Source organism: Heterostelium album, assembly GCF_000004825.1.
Source record: "Heterostelium album PN500 unplaced genomic scaffold PPL_scaffold6, whole genome shotgun sequence".
NCBI classification, from domain to species: domain Eukaryota; phylum Evosea; class Eumycetozoa; order Acytosteliales; family Acytosteliaceae; genus Heterostelium; species Heterostelium album.
In genome coordinates, this window is record NW_008805068.1 from 1,454,871 (window position 1) to 1,475,073 (window position 20,203).

General features: G+C 31.1%; 10 protein-coding genes and 1 non-coding gene across 11 annotated transcripts; 7 read left to right on the top strand and 4 right to left on the bottom strand.

The window, feature by feature from the left end:
- Positions 1-1,556: 1,556 nt before the first annotated feature.
- Positions 1,557-3,012, bottom strand: rps3a (eS1 family ribosomal protein; the record flags this gene model as incomplete). The annotated part of the gene is made up of 3 exons (XM_020577979.1): positions 1,557-2,292; positions 2,371-2,409; positions 3,005-3,012. The coding sequence occupies 3 exons, from the start codon at positions 3,010-3,012 to the stop codon at positions 1,557-1,559; spliced, it is 783 nt and encodes a 260-aa protein (XP_020432427.1).
- Positions 3,013-3,540: 528 nt separating this feature from the next.
- scfd2 (Sec1-like family protein) lies at positions 3,541-6,082 on the top strand (the record flags this gene model as incomplete). The annotated part of the gene is made up of 2 exons (XM_020577980.1): positions 3,541-5,287; positions 5,367-6,082. 2 exons carry the CDS (start codon positions 3,541-3,543, stop codon positions 6,080-6,082), a joined length of 2,463 nt encoding a protein of 820 aa, XP_020432428.1.
- Positions 6,083-6,534: 452 nt separating this feature from the next.
- On the top strand, positions 6,535-8,249 carry apm2 (AP-2 complex subunit mu; the record flags this gene model as incomplete). The annotated part of the gene is made up of 5 exons (XM_020577981.1): positions 6,535-6,608; positions 6,728-6,990; positions 7,093-7,187; positions 7,283-7,680; positions 7,772-8,249. 5 exons carry the CDS (start codon positions 6,535-6,537, stop codon positions 8,247-8,249), a joined length of 1,308 nt encoding a protein of 435 aa, XP_020432429.1.
- Positions 8,250-9,809: 1,560 nt separating this feature from the next.
- PPL_07140 lies at positions 9,810-9,882 on the top strand. The gene has a single exon. It is a non-coding gene; the product is annotated as a tRNA-Asn (tRNA).
- A 291-nt stretch (positions 9,883-10,173) lies between these two features.
- PPL_07141 (uncharacterized protein) lies at positions 10,174-10,819 on the top strand (the record flags this gene model as incomplete). The annotated part of the gene is made up of 4 exons (XM_020577982.1): positions 10,174-10,410; positions 10,472-10,543; positions 10,678-10,710; positions 10,799-10,819. The coding sequence occupies 4 exons, from the start codon at positions 10,174-10,176 to the stop codon at positions 10,817-10,819; spliced, it is 363 nt and encodes a 120-aa protein (XP_020432430.1).
- A 563-nt stretch (positions 10,820-11,382) lies between these two features.
- PPL_07142 (uncharacterized protein) lies at positions 11,383-11,632 on the top strand (the record flags this gene model as incomplete). Its single annotated transcript, XM_020577983.1, has 2 exons — positions 11,383-11,487; positions 11,582-11,632. 2 exons carry the CDS (start codon positions 11,383-11,385, stop codon positions 11,630-11,632), a joined length of 156 nt encoding a protein of 51 aa, XP_020432431.1.
- Positions 11,633-11,799: 167 nt separating this feature from the next.
- sir2C (SIR2 family NAD-dependent protein deacylase) lies at positions 11,800-13,500 on the bottom strand (the record flags this gene model as incomplete). The annotated part of the gene is made up of 3 exons (XM_020577984.1): positions 11,800-12,723; positions 12,813-13,320; positions 13,406-13,500. The coding sequence occupies 3 exons, from the start codon at positions 13,498-13,500 to the stop codon at positions 11,800-11,802; spliced, it is 1,527 nt and encodes a 508-aa protein (XP_020432432.1).
- A 554-nt stretch (positions 13,501-14,054) lies between these two features.
- On the top strand, positions 14,055-15,502 carry tssc1 (WD40 repeat domain-containing protein; the record flags this gene model as incomplete). Its single annotated transcript, XM_020577985.1, has 4 exons — positions 14,055-14,540; positions 14,617-14,738; positions 14,768-15,247; positions 15,334-15,502. The coding sequence occupies 4 exons, from the start codon at positions 14,055-14,057 to the stop codon at positions 15,500-15,502; spliced, it is 1,257 nt and encodes a 418-aa protein (XP_020432433.1).
- Positions 15,503-15,726: 224 nt separating this feature from the next.
- Positions 15,727-17,235, bottom strand: PPL_07145 (uncharacterized protein; the record flags this gene model as incomplete). Its single annotated transcript, XM_020577986.1, has 2 exons — positions 15,727-15,897; positions 16,183-17,235. 2 exons carry the CDS (start codon positions 17,233-17,235, stop codon positions 15,727-15,729), a joined length of 1,224 nt encoding a protein of 407 aa, XP_020432434.1.
- Positions 17,236-17,613: 378 nt separating this feature from the next.
- Positions 17,614-18,420, bottom strand: PPL_07146 (L51/S25/CI-B8 domain-containing protein; the record flags this gene model as incomplete). The annotated part of the gene is made up of 3 exons (XM_020577987.1): positions 17,614-17,804; positions 18,118-18,224; positions 18,341-18,420. The coding sequence occupies 3 exons, from the start codon at positions 18,418-18,420 to the stop codon at positions 17,614-17,616; spliced, it is 378 nt and encodes a 125-aa protein (XP_020432435.1).
- A 344-nt stretch (positions 18,421-18,764) lies between these two features.
- PPL_07147 (50S ribosomal protein L4) lies at positions 18,765-20,053 on the top strand (the record flags this gene model as incomplete). The annotated part of the gene is made up of 3 exons (XM_020577988.1): positions 18,765-19,174; positions 19,407-19,632; positions 19,733-20,053. The coding sequence occupies 3 exons, from the start codon at positions 18,765-18,767 to the stop codon at positions 20,051-20,053; spliced, it is 957 nt and encodes a 318-aa protein (XP_020432436.1).
- Between the last annotated feature and the right edge of the window lie 150 nt (positions 20,054-20,203).

The following is a 20,203-nucleotide window of genomic DNA, read 5'->3' on the forward strand; positions in this document are numbered from 1 at the left end:
GATGATAACTATTTAAAATCTAAGAAATTTCTCTTGAGAATTTAAATATAATAATATGTAATTGTGATATGGATTTGATTAAAGATTGATGATTGATTAATTGATTGTGATATTGATATTATGTTATTGCTATTTTGAATGAACGACGAATAACACCTGTATTTTGCTGCTTTTGCTTGTAAAAATGAATTGATAATTCTAAATTTGAACTGAAGAATTGAATTGATAACTTGATTTCTTGCTTTGTTTTTTTTTTTTTAATTGATATTGATTTGACTTTTTTGTATTTATTTATTTATTTTATTTATTTATTTTGATATTGATAAATTGCTATTGATTATTGATAATTGCTTGCTTTAAAATTAATTTCTAACTAATTAAACTAACTCTATAAAGTTTTGTTATTTATATGTTAATGTATTTATTTATTTATTTATTTTATTTTGTGTTTCAACTGAATTTGTTGTTTTTTTTTACTTTTGAAAACATCCACACAGGTTTGTTTTTAATTTTGATAAATAAACAAGAATTTGAAAGCAAAAATTTTGAAAAAATTACCAAATTTTTTTTTTCTTTAACACTACACACCAGAAACTGAAAAAACACATAAGAGTTTCTCAAAAACAATAAATTACCATTTTAATTTTTTTTCTTAATTTTTTTTCAGATCAATTTTAACACGCACACCCATGGTATTTGTCTTTGTATGAAGGGGGCAGGCACTTTGTGATTTATTCAAAAATTTATTTTTTCTTTTTTTTTCTCACTCCGTCCTGGTTCCATATTCCCCGCCTCAAATAATTTATATGAGTCACCACACTCAAACACACACACATAAACTCAATTAGAATAAAGAATGAGAATTTAATTCCAAAGAATCTTACAAATTTCACGTAATCGATATTTATTTCGAATATTATAAATCGTGAATAAATTATACGATAATACAACTTGTTAAAATAAGTTGGTTGTAGAAATTTAATCAACAGGTTGTCATACCCAAATTTGGATTACTGATCATATAATTACAAACTTATACTCTTAAATTTATTTAAATTAAATTATAAAGTTGGTGTTTAACTCTGAATTTCAGTTTTGTTTTCAAAATACAATAACTATTCAACATTATATCTTGATCAGATTATTATTACATTTGACCAAATATTTAGAACACTGATTTTCAATCAATTAGTCAAACAAATAATATGAGGATAATATTTTTTCGATCAGTATGTTTTCTTTTCTTTGGTTTTTGTCAACATTTTTGATTTAAACAATTAAGATCACAAACTATCATCATTCTAACTTTTAAGTGAGATCGGCAACAATTGATTAATTAACAAGTATGATGATCTTTATTAATCAAATATTATGAATACAGTATGAATATAAAACAAATTAATAGTAATCATATTAAATTAATTTATGATTATATCACAAACAAAAAGATATAAAATAGAAATAAAATAATAGAAATAAAATAAAAAGATATTTAAATTAATTTAAAAATGGCTAAATGACCAATAGAACAAAGACTTTTTATTTAAAAAAAATGCTTAAGCAGTTGTCTCTTCGGTTCTCTCGACAGCAACACCGGTTTCCTCAGTGACGACTGGAGCTGGGGCAGAGGATGGAGCGTTTTGGTACAACTCGAGCAACTTGGCGATTTCGAATTTTGGTGACTTCATGACCTTGACCTTACGGATGTAGGTGTTGGTGAGTGGGAAGATGTATGAGCACTCCTTTTGGATTTGAGCAGAGATGGTTTGGTCGATGAACTTGTTGACGACACCACCAATATCGGAGGAGGTGACATTGGAGTTGATGATGTCGAACATCTTCTTACGGATGAGCTTGACCTTTGAGGACTTGGCGTATGAGGTCTTCTTGAGTTGCTTTTGAGCCTTCTTGGTGAAGGTGATGGCAAAGACACGGAGGGTGTAACCGTCGGTGGTCTTAACATCAACGAAACACTCGATCAAGGTGGCCCACTTGTGGACGAGTGAACGCAACTTGTCAGAGGTGACGTCCATACCGTAGAAGTTGGTCAAGACGTTCTTACCTTCGACGTCGTCGGCTCTCAACTTGATCTTACGGAAGACGTGGCTCTCGTCTTGCTTCATATCAGCGAGACAGACTTCAAAGACACGACCCTTCAAACCATCAGAGGCCAACTTGGTACCTTGAGTACGGTTGACTGGGGTGTAACCAACAGTGTTCATTTGGTTTCTGGCAAAGTAGGCAGTTGGGGCCTTGACGCTGTACCACTCCTTACGGGTGAATGGGTCAACCCTATTAATAATTTGATTAATATCACATGTCTCTTACTTTAATTTATTTCTTGTTTGGTTTGTTTGTTTGTTTACTTACTTCTTACCTCCCTTCTTGGAACCCTTCTTCTTTGATTTACTATAATAATAATAATAAAAATAAGATATTAGTTATACATTGTTTTAAATGAATTATCATCTTTTTTGTTTATAGAAAAATAAATCATTTTTTTTTAAAAAAGAAAATAAAAAACCGAGAATAACTATTTTTTTTTCACCATTAAACTACTACGACTACTATTATTATTATTGTTGTTATTGTTATTTTCAACTAGTGTGAATATCATTATATTATTAATCATAAGCCATCATCTGATTCATGAACTATAATCTAATTATTTTCTTTTTTTTTTTCATGTTATTATCTATTTTTGTTTAAAAACCTGTATCTAAAATACTAGATCTATTGTCTGTAAAACCTATTATTCTGTTTGAATCTGTATTATTATTTCTACAAGATTTATCTGAAATCTAATTTTGTTATTCTTGTTTATTATTTCTAAATTAATTATTATTGTTTTATTACTAAATAAATATATTTGTAGTAGTAGTAGTAGTAGATAGTAATTATTATTTTGGTAGGTAGCAGTTATCTCAGTTTCTTAATTCTTCTCTAAATCTAATTTATTTTATAAAATAAACAAAAATAATATAAAAGACTGTTATTGACATACTCAGCCATTGTAATGTGTCTTTGTTGGTAGTGGGAAAAAGAAAGTACTGATGATAAGCGGTGGAGTTTTGAGAGCCTGCGCAGTAGTCGAAAAAAAAAAAAATTGAATTAAAAAAATGAAAAACAAAAAAAAATAAATAAAAAAGAAAATGAAACAATCAGGCGACTCACTCAAACTATGAAAAATCTCCCAAAAATAAAAGCCCGGGCTGAATAAAGTGTAACCTCTGATAAAAAATTTTATTGCAGAAAAACACCTCAAATAAATCAATATGATCGATCAACAAATCAAACATAAACAAATATTAAAATAATGTTTTAAAAATAAATAATACAAATCAACATACGAATAAATAATTAAAAATTCATCAAGATGATATTAGTTAACATATTTATGAAGACTTTGCAAGCTTGATGTCACCCTTTATTGAGTTCACAAAATTTTTTAATTTAATTAAATTTCATTAAATTTTTATTTTGTTGTAAAGTTTTTTTATTTATTTTTGTGTATTTTATTATTATTTTTATTATTATATTATGTCAGCTATAAATGATTATGAGGATGATAATGACGATGAACAAGTAGATGTAAATAATATAGAGTTACTCAGTAATTTGAACGAGAGATTTAAGAGATTACTAGAAGATGATCTAGATGGTGTTCATCTGTTTGTAGATAGACATTTCTTTCAGGTGATGAATTCTTTGGAGTTTGATCGTTTCGTAGAGCGTTGCGCCAATGTTAATTTATTGACGACAACCTTTAGTGCTACAAGATTAGATAGATTGTCTTTGTTTGGTGATGTATCGTCGTCTTCGTCTTCTTCATCGTCGTCTTCAAAACTAGTTGTTATGATTGCCAGTTATCTCTGGGACTATGCAGATGCCATAAAGATGTTACTTTCACATCACTCTTTCGATGAGTGTCTTGTACTCAGTTCCATGTCGGAACTGGCGCATCTCTCACATCCACATCCAACACTGCCATCCGCTCAATCTTCAACTTCACCAAGTTCCTCTTCCACCTCCGCTAGTCACCACTCAGCAACTTCACCAAGCCCAACATCACCCAACTCCACCTCCTCCAACAGTAAATCATCATCATCATCATCGGTTGGCAACACTCATCAATCAATATATCAAAGATTCCAAGCGGATTTCAAAGAGTCTGCCGATTGCTCTTCCAATGATTTCAGTTGTACAGTTCGATACTTCCCTGCGTGTTACACGATGTTGTCACCGAACTACTTTGTTCTTCCGGTTCAAAGCAGTGTGTTTCCACCACTCTACTTCACGGGACTGCAACAGCAACTCAATCAAAGCAGTCAGAGCAGTCTGGTGTCAAGCTCCGTGAAGAACGACTTGAAGCAACATGCAGGTATCCAACAGGACATTCACTTGACGACACACTCGCTTCTCTCTTTCATGTCTGATCTCAAACTTGGCTCGGCATCGGGCGAAGATCTACACATCTATCCGGTCGGATCGTTCGCTGGCTACTTGGCCAACGAGATACACACGGTTCTCTCAACAGTACACAAAGATCAAACCGAAGATTATCATCCTATTTCACTGGTTCTGGTGGATCGATATCTTGATTTAGTTGGACCGTGCTCACACTCTGAGAATGCACTCGATCGCATCTTCCAAACGGCAATGGTACATGACACACAGATGCCAGACATCAATATCAGTCCACTTTATAATAGACAACCATATAAATATCAACAAGCTTTAAATAATAAGAATCAACAACAACAACAATCAACAACATCTTCTTCAATATCAAATCTAATAACACCATTACATAGAATATTCGGTACGATGAATATGCAAGGTGATAATGATCGTATTTGGGTGACGTTGGCAAGTAAGACACTGAGAGAAGCTGTTGTACTATTGAAGCGACGTGTTGTTGATATTGTATCGCATGAAAACATCAACATTGACATTACATCGATCACAAGCAATGCCGGTGGTGCTATGAATCCGAATGGACTGATTCAATTGGTCGAACTACTTAAATCACATAATCTTGCATTCAAATATAGAGATGACATACAGGCATTGTGTGCAGTTATCGAAACACTTCAATGTAGTCATCATCAACACTGGGACAACCTGTTATCATTGGAAAAGATATTATTACTCTCTGCAGGTTACAGTAATAATAAATCAAATGATAACGATGATGATGATGATGATGATGACGACGATGAAGATGAAGAAGAAAGTTTATTAAGTCAAATATCAGAGATTATAAATTCACCTATATCATCTTCAGGTAATTAATTATAATTCTTTAACTATATAAGCTAAACTAAACTAAACAAAACTAATCTACTTAATTTCAATTGATTTAGATGAAAGTAAATATTCATTAAGAGAGATTATATCGTTATGTTTATTTGCATTCTCGTTGGTCGGTGAAAGATCATTCTCAAATGACGATCAATCAAAGTTGATCAATGCACTTCAATTAAGAATAGAGAATCTAGAGGAATCTGAAAAGAACGATGAAATATATAAAGAGTTATTTAGTGATATCTTCGATGAAAATGAAGAGGAAGAAGATGATGATGAGAGTGGTGGTAATAAATCAAGTGAAGTAAAACTAAGAGAAAGATTGAATTTGTTGTTGGATATCATGGAGATTGTTGCTCGTTCCAGGAAGAACTTGACAGAGTTCACTTCGTTGCTGAGAGGTGGCATGTCTGGTAGTACCTACAAGTCGTTAATGACTCAGCTCGTATCGGCAATGCTAGAGCAGACTGAAAGCAAGGAGATCAAGGCATTGGAGCGTTTCAACCCATCGAAACTCGGATCGTTACTCGGTTTTGGCTGGGGTCGCTCAAAGAAGTTGCACCGTGTTGTAGACACACGTAAGATCATTATCTACGTATTGGGTGGTCTAACATTCTCAGAGCTCAAAGATCTACAAGACACCATCGAGAAATCACAAAGAACTAACAAATCACTATCACAACATCAGATTTTATTGGGTGGAACCAACATTGCAACTTCCACTTCAATTATTTCAGGTATTACAAATATATTAACAGATAAATTGCAATCATAAATTATTATATTTTTATAAAAATTCTTTTTTTTTTTTTGTTGTTTTCGTGCATTCATTAATTTATGTAGTTTTGTTTGTCTCTCGAAAAAAAAGTTTATTAAATTAATTAAACATTTCTTTTGAGCATGTTGTTTTTTTTTTTCTGAAAATCAAAAAATTTAATTTTTTTTTTATTAAATTTTTGGCAAGAAGGTGATAAAAAAATTAATTTATATGTGTTTAGTTGATCATCAAAAAACAATATTAAAAATTAATATCTATTCATTGTAGTTAACCTTTATTGTATTATAGTTTTTTTTCAAATATATATATTTGCTTTTTATTTTTTATTTAAATAGTTTAAGAGATTAAAAAGTTGAATAAATAGATAGATAGAGTTGGTCGATTTTTAAAAAGTTTGGAAGATTGTAGAGTTGTTATTCTACGGGAATAAGAGATATATATAGGAAAAAATGATTAGTGCATTGTTTTTAATGAATGGAAAGGGTGAGGTTTTGATCTCACGTATTTATAGAGATGATATTAGGTAAATTGTTATATATTACATTAATAGTTAGTTTGTCAATGATTATATTAATATAATTGTTTGATATTTATAATAATTATAATAATAATAATAATAATAATAATATATAAATTATGCAGTCGTGGTGTTGCAAATGCATTCAGATTAGAGGTAGTATCGTCGAAAGAGAACAGATCACCTGTGAAACTCATTGGTTCGACATCGTTCATGTACATTAAGGTAGGAGGAATCTATGTAGTTGGTGTTTCACGTCAAAATGTAAATGCATGCATGGTATTCGAAGTACTCCATCAATTGGTAGACATCTTCAAATCATATTTCGATAATTTCGATGAAGATTCAATTAGAAATAACTTTGTATTGGTTTATGAATTATTAGATGGTAAGTTAGAATATATCTATATAACATAAGAATATTAAATAATAACAACATTTGTTTATTAACAAATTATAATCTTTTCTTTTTCTTTTATTTACTTTTTAGAAATTCTTGATTTTGGATATCCACAAAACTGTTCGACCGATGTATTGAAATTGTATATCACACAAGGTCAAGGTAAATTGAAGTCACTTGATAAAGTATGTATAGAGAGAGATTAGATTAGATTGATAAATAGATAGATAGATTGATAGATTGAAGTGAAGAAACTAATAATATATTTATTTACAAAAAGTTGAAACAAGAGAAACTATCAAAGATTACAATTCAAGCAACTGGTACTACACCATGGAGAACACCGGATATCAAGCACAAGCGAAATGAAATTTATATAGATGTTGTAGAGTCGGTCAATTTGTTGATGTCGGCAGAGGGTAACATTCTACGTGCCGATGTCACCGGTCAGGTCATGATGAAGTGCTATCTCTCTGGTATGCCAGAGTGCAAGTTTGGTATGAACGACAAGGTGTTGATGGAGAAGGAGCGTACCGGTCCATCCACTGCACCCAAACGAAGAACCAACGGTGTTGAAATCGACGATATTACATTCCATCAGTGTGTCAGACTTGGTAAGTTTGACACTGACCGTACCATCAGTTTTGTTCCACCCGATGGTGAATTCGAATTGATGAAGTAAGTTGAGAGTCATCAGTCAGCGACAATAGGAAATAACCATATTTTATGATTCTAATATAATATTCAATCCATTCTAATTCTCTTTTAGATATCGTACTACTGAGCATATAAATTTACCATTCAAGGTTATTCCTATTGTAAAGGAGATGGGTAGAACCAGAATTGAAGCAAGTGTAACTGTAAAATCTAATTTTAGTTCAAAGATGTTTGGTACCAATGTTAAGGTCATCATTCCAACACCCAAGAACACAGCGGTCTGTAAGATTGTTGTGGCCGCCGGTAAGGCCAAGTACATTCCCGAGCAGGACGCAATCATCTGGAGAATCAGAAGATTCCCAGGTGACACTGAGTTCACACTGAGAGCCGAAGTCGATTTGATGGCATCGGTTAATCTCGATAAGAAAGCATGGTCTCGTCCACCAATCTCTATGGAGTTCCAAGTGACTATGTTTACAGCATCCGGTTTCTTTGTACGTTTCTTAAAGGTTGTCGAAAAGAGCAATTACACACCAATCAAATGGGTTAGATATCTAACAAAGGCTGGTACCTATCAGAATCGTATTTAAAAAAAAGAAAAGAAAAAGAAAAAGAAAAGAAATAGGATCATTTCAAACCTTTTTTGAACAAAAAGATAATGTGATAAGAACAAAAAAAAAAAAACTAGTATAATAATCAATTTAACTTTACAATCAATCTATGTTTAAAAAATTAAAATAAATTAAATAAAACAGAGAAATAAGTAACCATCCTATTAACCAATGACCTATTCAAAGTGTAAACATTTTCGTGAATTCGATTTACCTTGGCCCAACCAACGAAGTTCTATAATGGTATCTGTGACTCTGTGTCTTGAGTAGTGATCCAAAGAAATGACTTTGGAGTGAAATGTACCATAATCAAAATCACTGGCGATACTACAGCCGAGAATCATATTTCTTTTAGCTTTGATTCTACAATCATTGTGAAATACTTTATCAACAAATTCTTTGATTGTTAAGGTTGATTGGAGAGTAAAAGTGTGGATAAATTAAATTTCGATCCAACATGGGTTTTATTATTATTTTAATTTATATACTATATTGAAGAAAAATTTTTTTTTTCTTTTTTAATAAATTTATAAATAAATAATTCTAATAATATTTCTTGGACATAAAACAATAGTTATAAAACGAAAGTTAACCAAAAGGTAACCATCCCATAAACCAATGACCTATGTAAAGTGTCAGATTTTTAAAGGCGTTCGTCAACTTTCGTTTTTTTTTTTTTTCGCAAAGTTTGAATGATGATTCGTTTTCGTGTTTCATATGAATCACCTCATGTTTCTAATAAGACGTTACTTAAAGTATCTGATCAAGCTTTATTTTTTTTTTTTTTCTCGGCTAAGTTTCGACTTTGAAAAAAGATAGCAAAAAGTAGTGTGTAAAGATAGTAACTGACACTATTTTTGAGTTCAAAGATGAGTAATCCTGATCTCTTTTTAAAATATGTATACGAAAAAAAAAAAGTTATAAGAGATTATGAAAAATGAATTCATTTAGATGATTTGAGATTTTAAACTGCCTCGGAATTTGTTATTTACAGACAAGATTTAAAGGTGTTTATCTATATTATCTAATTTAGTTTTAGCTACAATTGAGTCATGTCTATCCAAGTTATTAAATTATCATAATCAATCGAGATACCAGACTATTTTGAATCTATTCCAATTTAAACCCCAAAATATTTATTTAAATTTGGAAAAAAAGATTTAGAAAAATTATTCAATTTGAAACAAAATGATTGTTTATTTAAATTTTCAACAGACAACATTAGTATTATAAACTATAAGATATATATTATAACCTTATAAATGTATCTATAGTCTGTTTTTATAAGAAAAAGGAAAAATAAAAGATTATTCATTTGAAGATTTAGATTCAAAAATTGGAAATTATTGTTGTTTACTCCAATTCTATATATATTTTTTACAATCAATCACTTGCAATTGATTTCTTGTCTATTTTCTGTTCTAAATATCAAATTCTTTTTTGTGAATAAGTGAATTTGTATAATATCCGTTTTATGATAGGTTTGTTTTGCATTAGAAATATAAAGTAAGAAAACCAAATTTCCATGACAACAAAAAAGCTTCTGTGGCTCAGTAAGCAGAGCATTCCGCTGTTAACCGAATGGTCGTTGGTTCGATCCCAACCAGGAGCGAATTTAAATATGATATTCTCACCGGATGCGGATAAGCAACATCTAAGCAACATCTAAGCAACATCTAAGCAACATCTAAGCAACATCTAAGCAACATCTAAGCAACATCTAAGCAACATCTAAGCAACATCTAAGCAACATCTAAGCAACATCTAAGCAACTGTGATGTAATCATTGGGTATTCCCGCTATACCAAAAGGGAAGTTAACTAATTATGATCTGCTCCACAAGCATCTTCCCACCTTACTGTTTCTATCTGTACATTCGTTATGGCAGGCGCTGTCCTGTAAAATGTTTGGTGATGGTACCCAATACAAGCTGGAAAATACCGTCAAGAGAGCAGTCACCCATTACAAATTAATCGGTGCCAATTACCACAAGCTTAACTTCACAATCGCTAATTCTATCTCCCAAGGAGTCTCTGTCGATTGCTCTGCAATAACACTTAAATTTAAATCTGATTGGAATCCAAATCCTTCCAACTACGTGCCACCACTTTATACTGTTGTTCATCAACACACAACTACTGTTAGATCTATTCTATCTTAATACTACTCAAATTATTAATTAATAATAACTAAATGATTAGTCTAAATCTATAAACAATAATAATAACGATAATAATATTTTATTGGCTATTTCTCACGGCCTGTGTGAGAATGTATATATAATATAAAACACGAACTAACAGGTTAATCAATACCTGCAATTTGTTGGCTGATCATGAGTCAACAAATCCTTTTTTGAAAAAAAAAAAAAAAAAAAAACAAAAACTTTGTATTAATTACTATATAGAACACTCTATCTATAACTTATACTGTTATACATGTAGGTTTATTTAACACAGAATAGTAAATATAATATAATAATAGTAAAGTTATACTGATGGACTGACTGTAAATAATAAATAAAATAGCAGGTTAATATAAAAACCTGAAATTTGAGGTATTAAATAAAATAAAAAAAAAAGAAAAGATTTTGCTAGATACTAGCAAATGGAAGTTTATCAATAATAATTCAGTTAACTGAATTTATTAAATACAAATCAAATAAAAATAAAAATGAGTATAATTTCTGTAGGGTCAAAATATGTAATTTAATCATTTGTTTCTCTTCTTTTCTATTTATAAAATCGTATATTTTAAAGTTTTTTTATAAATTCTTCTCCAACAATGATATCAGTGCAGATAAACATTGAAAAAGAGTCTTCGTTGTTTTAAAGAGTTATCAAATAGACTAAATCTTTTCGTGGTGGTGATGTCGATTAGGGTTTCTTTATTCCTCTGACTCGACAACCAGCAATTGTTAACAACAACAACAATGATAATAATAATAATGATAGTAACACTATTAAATTGAATGGTGCTCGTTGCTGTATTATTTATTTATTTGTTGTTTGTTGTTTGTTATGAAGTATTTGATTGTTTGGTTTTATGTTGGGTTGGTGCTATTATTAATATTATTCAATTTACATTGGAGGAAACATAGCAAAAGGAAAAGATGAGTCGTGTACTCAAAGAGCGATTACCACCATGGATGGATTTCAAATTAACCGATAAAGTACTACATAAAGAAGCTATAGATAAAATATTAGATATTAAAATGGTATGTCAATTGAGAGAGAGGTATATATATATTGATAGATATTGTTTAGCTTACTAATCTAAATTTAATAAATAATAATAATAATTGTTTATAGAGTAAAAAGACATTCTTACAATCACCACCGATCGACTCTGACTATTATTGAATTGTTTGTGTGAAGTTCATTTTGTTTTTATTGATCTATAAAAACCTTCAACATAGATAATAGATAGATAATATTCAAGTTGGTAAATTATATTATATTACATTATATTATATTATATTATATTATATTATATTATATTATATTATATATTTAGAGTTTATTATTTATTATGATTTTGTCCAATCGACTTTATTATCAATTTCCTTGACAAAATTATCGCAATCACCCAAATATACATAGTCAAACTCGTGAGGCTGACCGACAATCTCTCTATTAATTAAAATCTGTGGGATCTTTGAATCCAGAATCTCTGGTATAAGTGCAACGGGCTGGACTTTGAGCGATGATCCCATGACGATGAGTAGGTCTACGTTGTCGCGGTCCAGTCCAACGCACTGATCGAAGCGATCCGGCAGATTCTCACCAAAGAAAACAATGTCTGGTTTCATAAACGATGTATTATTATTACAATTTACACAATAGGGAATCTCTTGCTTCATGATGGTATCTCGAAGTGCTGCTCCCTCCACCATAGTATTACAGGTGACACATGTAGCAGTCTTGAATGATCCATGGCAGTTCACCAGCTTCTCTGAGGTTATTCCAACGATGTGCTCGAGTGTATCGATATTCTGTGTGTAGTTTCGCAGTAGTTTTCCATGCTCGTCCAGCTTCTTCAAGAAGTAGTGAGTTGGCGACGGTTTGTGGCTGCCCGGATATATCTCCTTGGCAAACTCAAAGAATGGACGGGGATCCTCCCGGAGATAGCGAATATCAAACAACGACTCTGGCTCTGGAAGATTGTACTTTTTCTCGATGGTATCATAGACACCGCCTTTGGAACGAAAATCTGGAATTCCACAGGAAACACTGACACCGGCACCCGTCACAACAACAATATTTTTACATTTCGATATTAAATTTACAGCGTCTTCCAACGAGTTGATATGTTGGAGCTTCTTTCGGAACGGTCGACAAAATTGTTTATACTTGATATAATTACAAAACAAATGCAATGCTATTTTTTTCTTTGTCAAATAGGATTTTATCAATCCCCACACATCATCTTCACCTTCCTCCAATTCCAATTTCTTTAATTTTAAAAATTAAATTATTATAGATTAATAAAATTGTTTTTGCGAAGAAAATGCTATTTAATATAATATTTATAAATACTTACAAAACCTAAATCTTTTGTAAATTTAGTTGGATCCACTCCTAAAACTCTATTTTTTTCAATATGTTCCGATATTAGTGCTCTGGCAACATCCAAGAGTTCCTGTTGATCGTCTACCAACTTGGATTCGACTGCCAACTTTAAATTTGCTTCGGTCTCGCTATCATGCTCTGGTTCGCTACTGCTACCATCGTCATAGTATTCGTCGTTTTCGTCTTCGTTTTCATTGTAGTCGGTACTCTCTACTATGGTTTCGCCATCGGATGTTTCACTCGCCAGATGTTCGTGCATCTCCTGACCAATATCAACATCACTATTATGATTACTTAGATTATTTAGATTGTTTTCTATATTTCCACCAACATGATTCTGATCATCGTAATTGGTGTCGTCTTCATTACTATTGCAATCCAATTTATCATTATTTCCATCACCATTCTGATGATGATGATTATTTACAATTTCTGAAAGCTGACCACCACTAACACTCTCATTTCCATTTTCATATTTCCTAATTTATCAAACAAAACAAAGTTATTAAAATTTGAAAAAAAAAAAAACAAAGAAAAAAAAACAAAAAAAAACCAAATACATACACTTTTTTCTCAACATGTTGTTCCTCGCTATTTTCTTCAACTTTTGAGTTTATGAGCAATTGTTCTTCTTCTAATACTCTTTTATTATTATTCATTTTATTTTATTTATATAAATAAATAAAAAGTGTTTTATATTTATATAAATATATATTTATTATTATTTTATTAATAAATAAATAAAAGAAAATAATTATAATTAAAATAAAAATAAACGTAAAAATTAATTGAGAAATAAAAAATTAGTAACTTTTTAAAAAAATTCAAAACAATTTTTTTATTTTTTTCTATCGACACCACACTTTCCACCCCCTTGCAAAAAAATTTCAGTTTTTCTTCTGTCTTGACAATTCCTTCACAGTTTATTTTGACTTTTTTTATATTTAATTTTTGTTTTCCAGTTTTTTTAATTTTAATCAAAACTTAAAAATTCAAATCTAAATGATAAGATTAAATTTAATTATTTGATTTGGAATATTAGTAATATTAATTTCTTAGATTTGGTGAAAATCAAATCGTATTTGGGCTGGATTTTGGAAAAAAAAAAAAAAAATGAAAATTTTCAAAAAATCAAAATTTAAATTACTTTTTTTTTTTTGTTTATTAATTTGTCAGATTTATATAGTTGATCTTCAATTGATATATAAAAGATATGTTTAATAATAATAGTAATAATGTTGGTATAAATGTACAGTCGGGTGGAGCGATCAATGTCTATGGTATTTCATTAAAGTCAAGAGCGATCTCATTGATTGGCGCCGATCAAGACTCGAATCGATTCCTGGTGGGCACTCAAGCATTGAAAGAAGAGAATGAAGTTAGATTGATAGAGGAGAAAGAGAATGAAGGAATCGGTCTCGTCTCGATATTCTCGCATCCCAAGGAGATCTGGTCGATCACCTCTTGCACCTACGATGCCGACTCCTTCTTCACAGTGTATAATACTGGTACGGAGTACCGTTCTTCTTGCTGGAAGATGAACCACGAATCGACCACTCTCGAAGAGCTATTCGAACTCAAAGGTCATCAAGGAATGATCAAACCAATTCTTTGTGATCCTTCAGAGACAGACGACTATGTTATATCATTGGATGATTCAACCATTAGATTATGGTCAATTAAGAATAATACTCCATCTGTATGTCTGTTTTGTTTTGTTTTGTTAATTCCTCCCAAACAATTCGCTAACTCTCTCTATTATTATGATACTTTAGGTTGTTAAATCATTTGGTGGATTAAATAAATTGACAGCAGGATCGATCAATCCAAATATAAATAATCAATTGGCAACTGCAAACGATGTTAATATCAAAGGATGGGATTTTAGAAGTGGAAAGTAAGTTGTTTTTAAAAAAAAAATAACAGAGATCATATTGAAATTAACAACAACGACAACAACAACAACAACAACAAAAAAACATATAGGGAATCATTCAAGATCGATAAAGCACATAGTGAATTGATTAGAGATATCGATTTCAATCCAAACAAACCATATATATTATTGTCGGCAGGTGATGATGGTAAGTTGAAGTTTTGGGATACACGTTATACAGAGGAGCCTGTAAAGATGTTCTCTGGACACAATCATTGGATTTGGAATGCCAAGTTCAATAAATATCATGATCAGTTGGTTATTACATCTAGTAGCGATAATACTGTTAATCTATGGCATGTCTACTCGATCTCATCCGCTATGCAAGATCAAAACAAAGATATCACCTCAAACTCTAGTCCATCCATTGAAGGTCAAACTAACGAACAACAACAACAACAACAGCAACAACAACAACAATCACATTCATCACATTCATCACATATCTCCTCTACTGGTGGTAAAACAAAGTAACTTATCAATACTATTATTATTATTATTATTATTATTATTTTCCCTTAATTTTACTAACAAACTAACATACATATAAATATAGTAAAAGAAAAGAAGATAAACTTATTAAAACATTTGAAGAGCATGAAGATAGTGTTTACAATGTTTGCTGGGGAACAAGTAATTTTATTTTCGCTTCACTGTCATACGATGGAAGAGTTGTCATTAATAATGTACCAAAAGAATATGCTGATTTGTTAACTATCGAATAAAAATTTAAATTATTATGTCTTTCATATAAATTAAATTTCTGTAATCAATGATAGATATGATTGTAATATAAATCGATAGAACACTATAATTGTCTATTGTTTGGTATATTATCACCAATTGATAGATTCTAATTTTAAAAAAGTTGTTTTATTACAATAAAATACAAACATGTTTAATTTTAAATATATATATATGCATTGTGTTGGTATATAACTTATTATTATTATCTTGACCAAATCATTTTTTTATCTTCAAATTCAATAAGTGAATCTATAAGCATTGAATGATCTGTTATTTTACTCTTTAGCTTTTCACCGAGCAATAGGAAATGATCGTCAGAGACACGACGACAAAGTGTTCCGTATCCATAGGTATATTCAATGGTTGTAATCGACTTTGGTAGAGATTGAACCGGGTTAGAGTGGAGGAAGTCTGGATGTGCGATTAGCAATCGTTTCAGAGAGGATGGTAAGCATCCTTCTGGTAGTTGATGAGTGTATTTATAGCCGAATCTTATCGTCTTTAGGTTTGGAGGCAGAGAGCCCACCTCAAGTGGCTGATTAAAGTTTGAGCCGAGTCGAAGAAACTCAAGACTGTCCGGCAACAGTCCAGGTTGAATCGGATGGTTCCAGGCGTCACCCATGACCAAGTGCTTCAAGGTCTGAGGGAACACACCTACTTCGAGTGGCGATTGAAACAGAATGGAGAATTCAATCTTCTCCACCTTTGACGGAATGAATCCAATGGGCACTGGTTTGTTCAACGAAGAAAAGTCTATCTCTATGACCGACTCTGGAATGGTTCCCATCACCGGATCGTTAACTTGTAGCATTCTATTTAGATTCAGCTTGGTTACACCGAATGGGATCATTCCAACCTCGAGTGGCTGATTCATAAGTGTTCCAAAGTCAAGGTCTGTAACCGTCGAAGGTATTGATCCTGTTTTGAGAGTCTGGCCATTTAGACCGATAAGTCGCACAGTGGTGACCGTAGGTGGTAACATATGTAGGTAGGTCAATGGTATATTCGTAACCGTAGTGATATTCTCAGTCAATACATTCGGGAGAAGTTCACAGATGTAATGGTGACCTAGCGACAAGTTGGTCAGACTCTTTGGCAGCGTATCTGGTTGGAGAGAGTAATAAAAGTCGTAGCCAATCGACAGCTCTTCGAGTGTCTCGGGCAAGTCGCCTTTTCTAATGGGTTGATTGAAACTCTTACCGCAGAACAGTGACTTTAGATTCTTTGGCAATGCTTTGGCACTGAGTGGATAGTTGAATGAGGGTGGCAATCGCATCCAAGTGATGTTAGCATTCTCGTGAATGTTGAGTGATTCCAGTGGAACGTTGACGCCATCGCCAAACTGTACTAAATAGACATTGTCTGGAATCGGTTGTCCCACCAACACAAAGTAATCGATATTCAGCCAACTGTAGATCGAACCTTCATCGGCGTCCTTTACAATCATTGCAGTACATTTTTTCTTTCTGTTGAGTGAGTACTCCATTTGTTTCAAATGAGAACTCAAAATCTGTTTGTGTTTGAATGTTTCTATCGATGTCACTGGAACACTCTTTGTATTGAAAGTCAAGTAGTATTCTCTCTCAGCAAACCACTTCTTACAAACAAAAGTCATAATCACTCGATCGATATTATCTTCCAAATGATTCAATATCTCTTGTAACAATACATGTGATAGGTTTACAAATTTATTACTATTATTACTATCCATTATTTTTAGTTATTTTTATCTAAACTTATAAAATTTAAATTGGTAAAAGCAACAATAAACTCTTGAATATATATTTATTCTTTTTTTTTTTGCAAAAATAAAACTTAGAGATCATATGATCAACAACAATATATATTTTAACCGATTAATTAATTAATTTTAATGTCTTCAATTTCAAATAATCTCTCCGATATTATCTGGTGCACGTCAAAAAAAAAAAAAAAAACCAAATTTCAAGTGGAATGGTTGGGGGTTATACACAGCACACTTTTAAAGATAAATGTTATTGTGATATTGCAGATGCGTATGATGAATGAATAAATCATCGATAATATCTTTTACTTTTTACTTTTATAATTGATTTATTTATATATATATTTATTGTTGTTGTGCATTCTTTAGATCCAAGAAAGGATGCCATAAACCTTGAATTGTATCTGTCTTTTTAATATAACGATCACCAAACTTTGTTGGTTTAAAACCAGATGTATCTCTTAGATTCTGTAAATGTTTAATAATCTTTTCTTCTTCTCTTCCACGCAATGGTAAAAACTTTTCTTTTCCTGATACTAAATGAATTGTGGGTATAAATATTGATTAGTTTGATTCAGAGTCTCAACTATATTAATCTTCAAAAGAAACACTTCTATGATATATCGATATAGTTGCTAATTATACTGATAAAGATTGATATTCCAACACTATGTTGTCGAACGAACATCTACTATCTTTCAATTTCAATTTGAATATTGTCATATCTAGAGTTCTTGCACTATAATTGTCTTTAATCTAATCCTATATATATCATTTATAACTTCTACTATATCTATCCCATAGAGTGTTCTTTGAGTATTAGTTGGTTTGTTTGTTGTTGATATTTACAATAGGTAGCAGTTACAGATGGATGACATCCACTGACAACCTTTTCTTCAAACTCGATCTGTGGGTTAGCTTCTTTAAATTTAATAAAATCTGTTGGTAAAATGTTTCTAAAATTATAAAATAATATAGATAGAGATATCATAAAAAGGTAATGTCAATATTATTGTAGTCTAATGAAGAACATCATCATCATCATGATTCATCAGTATTTTAAGTCTCATACCTAATATATTTGCTGCTACCAGAGTGTTCACAATATGTGATACACATCTTCTTCAATTGCCACACACCATTTCTAGACATTCTTCTTTTGATCTATTCAACTATATTAATTAATATATCAATACAATTTAATAATTTTACAGAATAATATGAGTGTAAACAGTTTATTTCGTTTTTTTTTTTTTTGCAATTTTTCACTAGAGTGAAATGCGATCATTTACTATCAGTAACGTTGAAAAATTGGGTGAGTTTTTTTGAATTTTATTTTTCATTGTACGATTGATTGGGTTATGCTGCTCTGAGTGATCAATACTTTCGACTAATTGTTTGTTGTTAGTTTTTTGTTTTTTTTTTAATTTTTTTTTAATTTTTTTATTATTATTGCGATAATAACAAGAATATAAACAACAATAATAACAATAAGAATGATTGGAATGAAATCAATTTCCAATGTTAGATCAGTTGGATCACTCTTATACAGAAATAGCAGTAGTAGCAGTAGCAGTTTGAATGGTGTCATTGCAAGTTTCTCAACATTCAATATCAATAGCAACAGCAGCAGCATTTCTTTAAATAAATATAATATAAACAATAGAAATAATAATAAAAGTAACAATAATATATATAAAGTTAGAACATATACATCAAGTGCATCAACTTCAGAGAATATAAACACACAGAGCATCACATCGACTACAACTACCTCCACTTCAGAACACTTCAATCCAAACTCAATTTTAACATCATCATTTTCAGTACCAGTCGTCAATTTCAAATCGAAAGAGAATGTCGGTGAAATTCAATTATTAAAGAGTATTTTTTCTGTACCATTGAGGTAAGATCAGATTTTTTAAGCTAGTAGTTCTGAATATTATTGATTGACCAATCGATTTGATAGATTGATTGATTTAATGAATGAATATACATTATATATGTTCAGTTCAAGTAAATCGCTCTCATATCGATCGATCGATCGGTTGAAACCAATCAAAGTTTTGAACATTTTTAAAATTTTTTGGTATTAACATTATTATTATATTACATACATATGTTTAATCTAATTTTAGAGTCGATATTTTACATAGAATCGTACGTTGGCAAAGAGCCAAAGCAATGCAAGGTACTCATTATGCACAGAATATGGGTGATATAGATAGAACAAACAAGAAACCATTTTCACAAAAAGGTACTGGTCGTGCTCGTCAAGGTACAAATCACGCCATTCAAATGAAAGGTGGTGCCAGAGCTTTCCCACCAAAACCAAGAGATCACTCTTTTTCATTACCAAAGAAGGTAAGTTGGTTGTTATTGTTTAAAACAAACATTATAATCAATCGATAACATTTATTTATTAATTTATCAAAATTTATATCTAAAACAAAAAAAAAAAAAGGTTCGTAGACTTGGTCTCAAAGTAGCATTGGCAACAAAGTTGGCACAAAATAAATTGGTTATCGTTGAGAATCTTGAGTTGGAATCACACAAGACTAAAGATTTAGATACACTGTTGCCAGAGCAATGGGGACGTTCGCTTTTGGTCGACAAGGAGATCTCTTCGAATCTCAGTCTCGCTGGATTCAACATTAAGCGTATCGATCTGTTGCCCGAGCGTGGATTGAACGTATATTCCATACTCCAAAAGGACACCCTTGTTTTAACTAGAGCATCACTTGATGAAATTCAAAAGAGATTATCAGAACAATCAGAAAACTAATTATTATTATTATTATTCACAATAGCATCAACAACAACAACAACAACATAACAATAACAACTTTACATTACTTTAACTAAAACAACAAAAAAATAAAAAAGATAACAAACAAACATTATTAATTTAATATTATATTATAATATACATTTG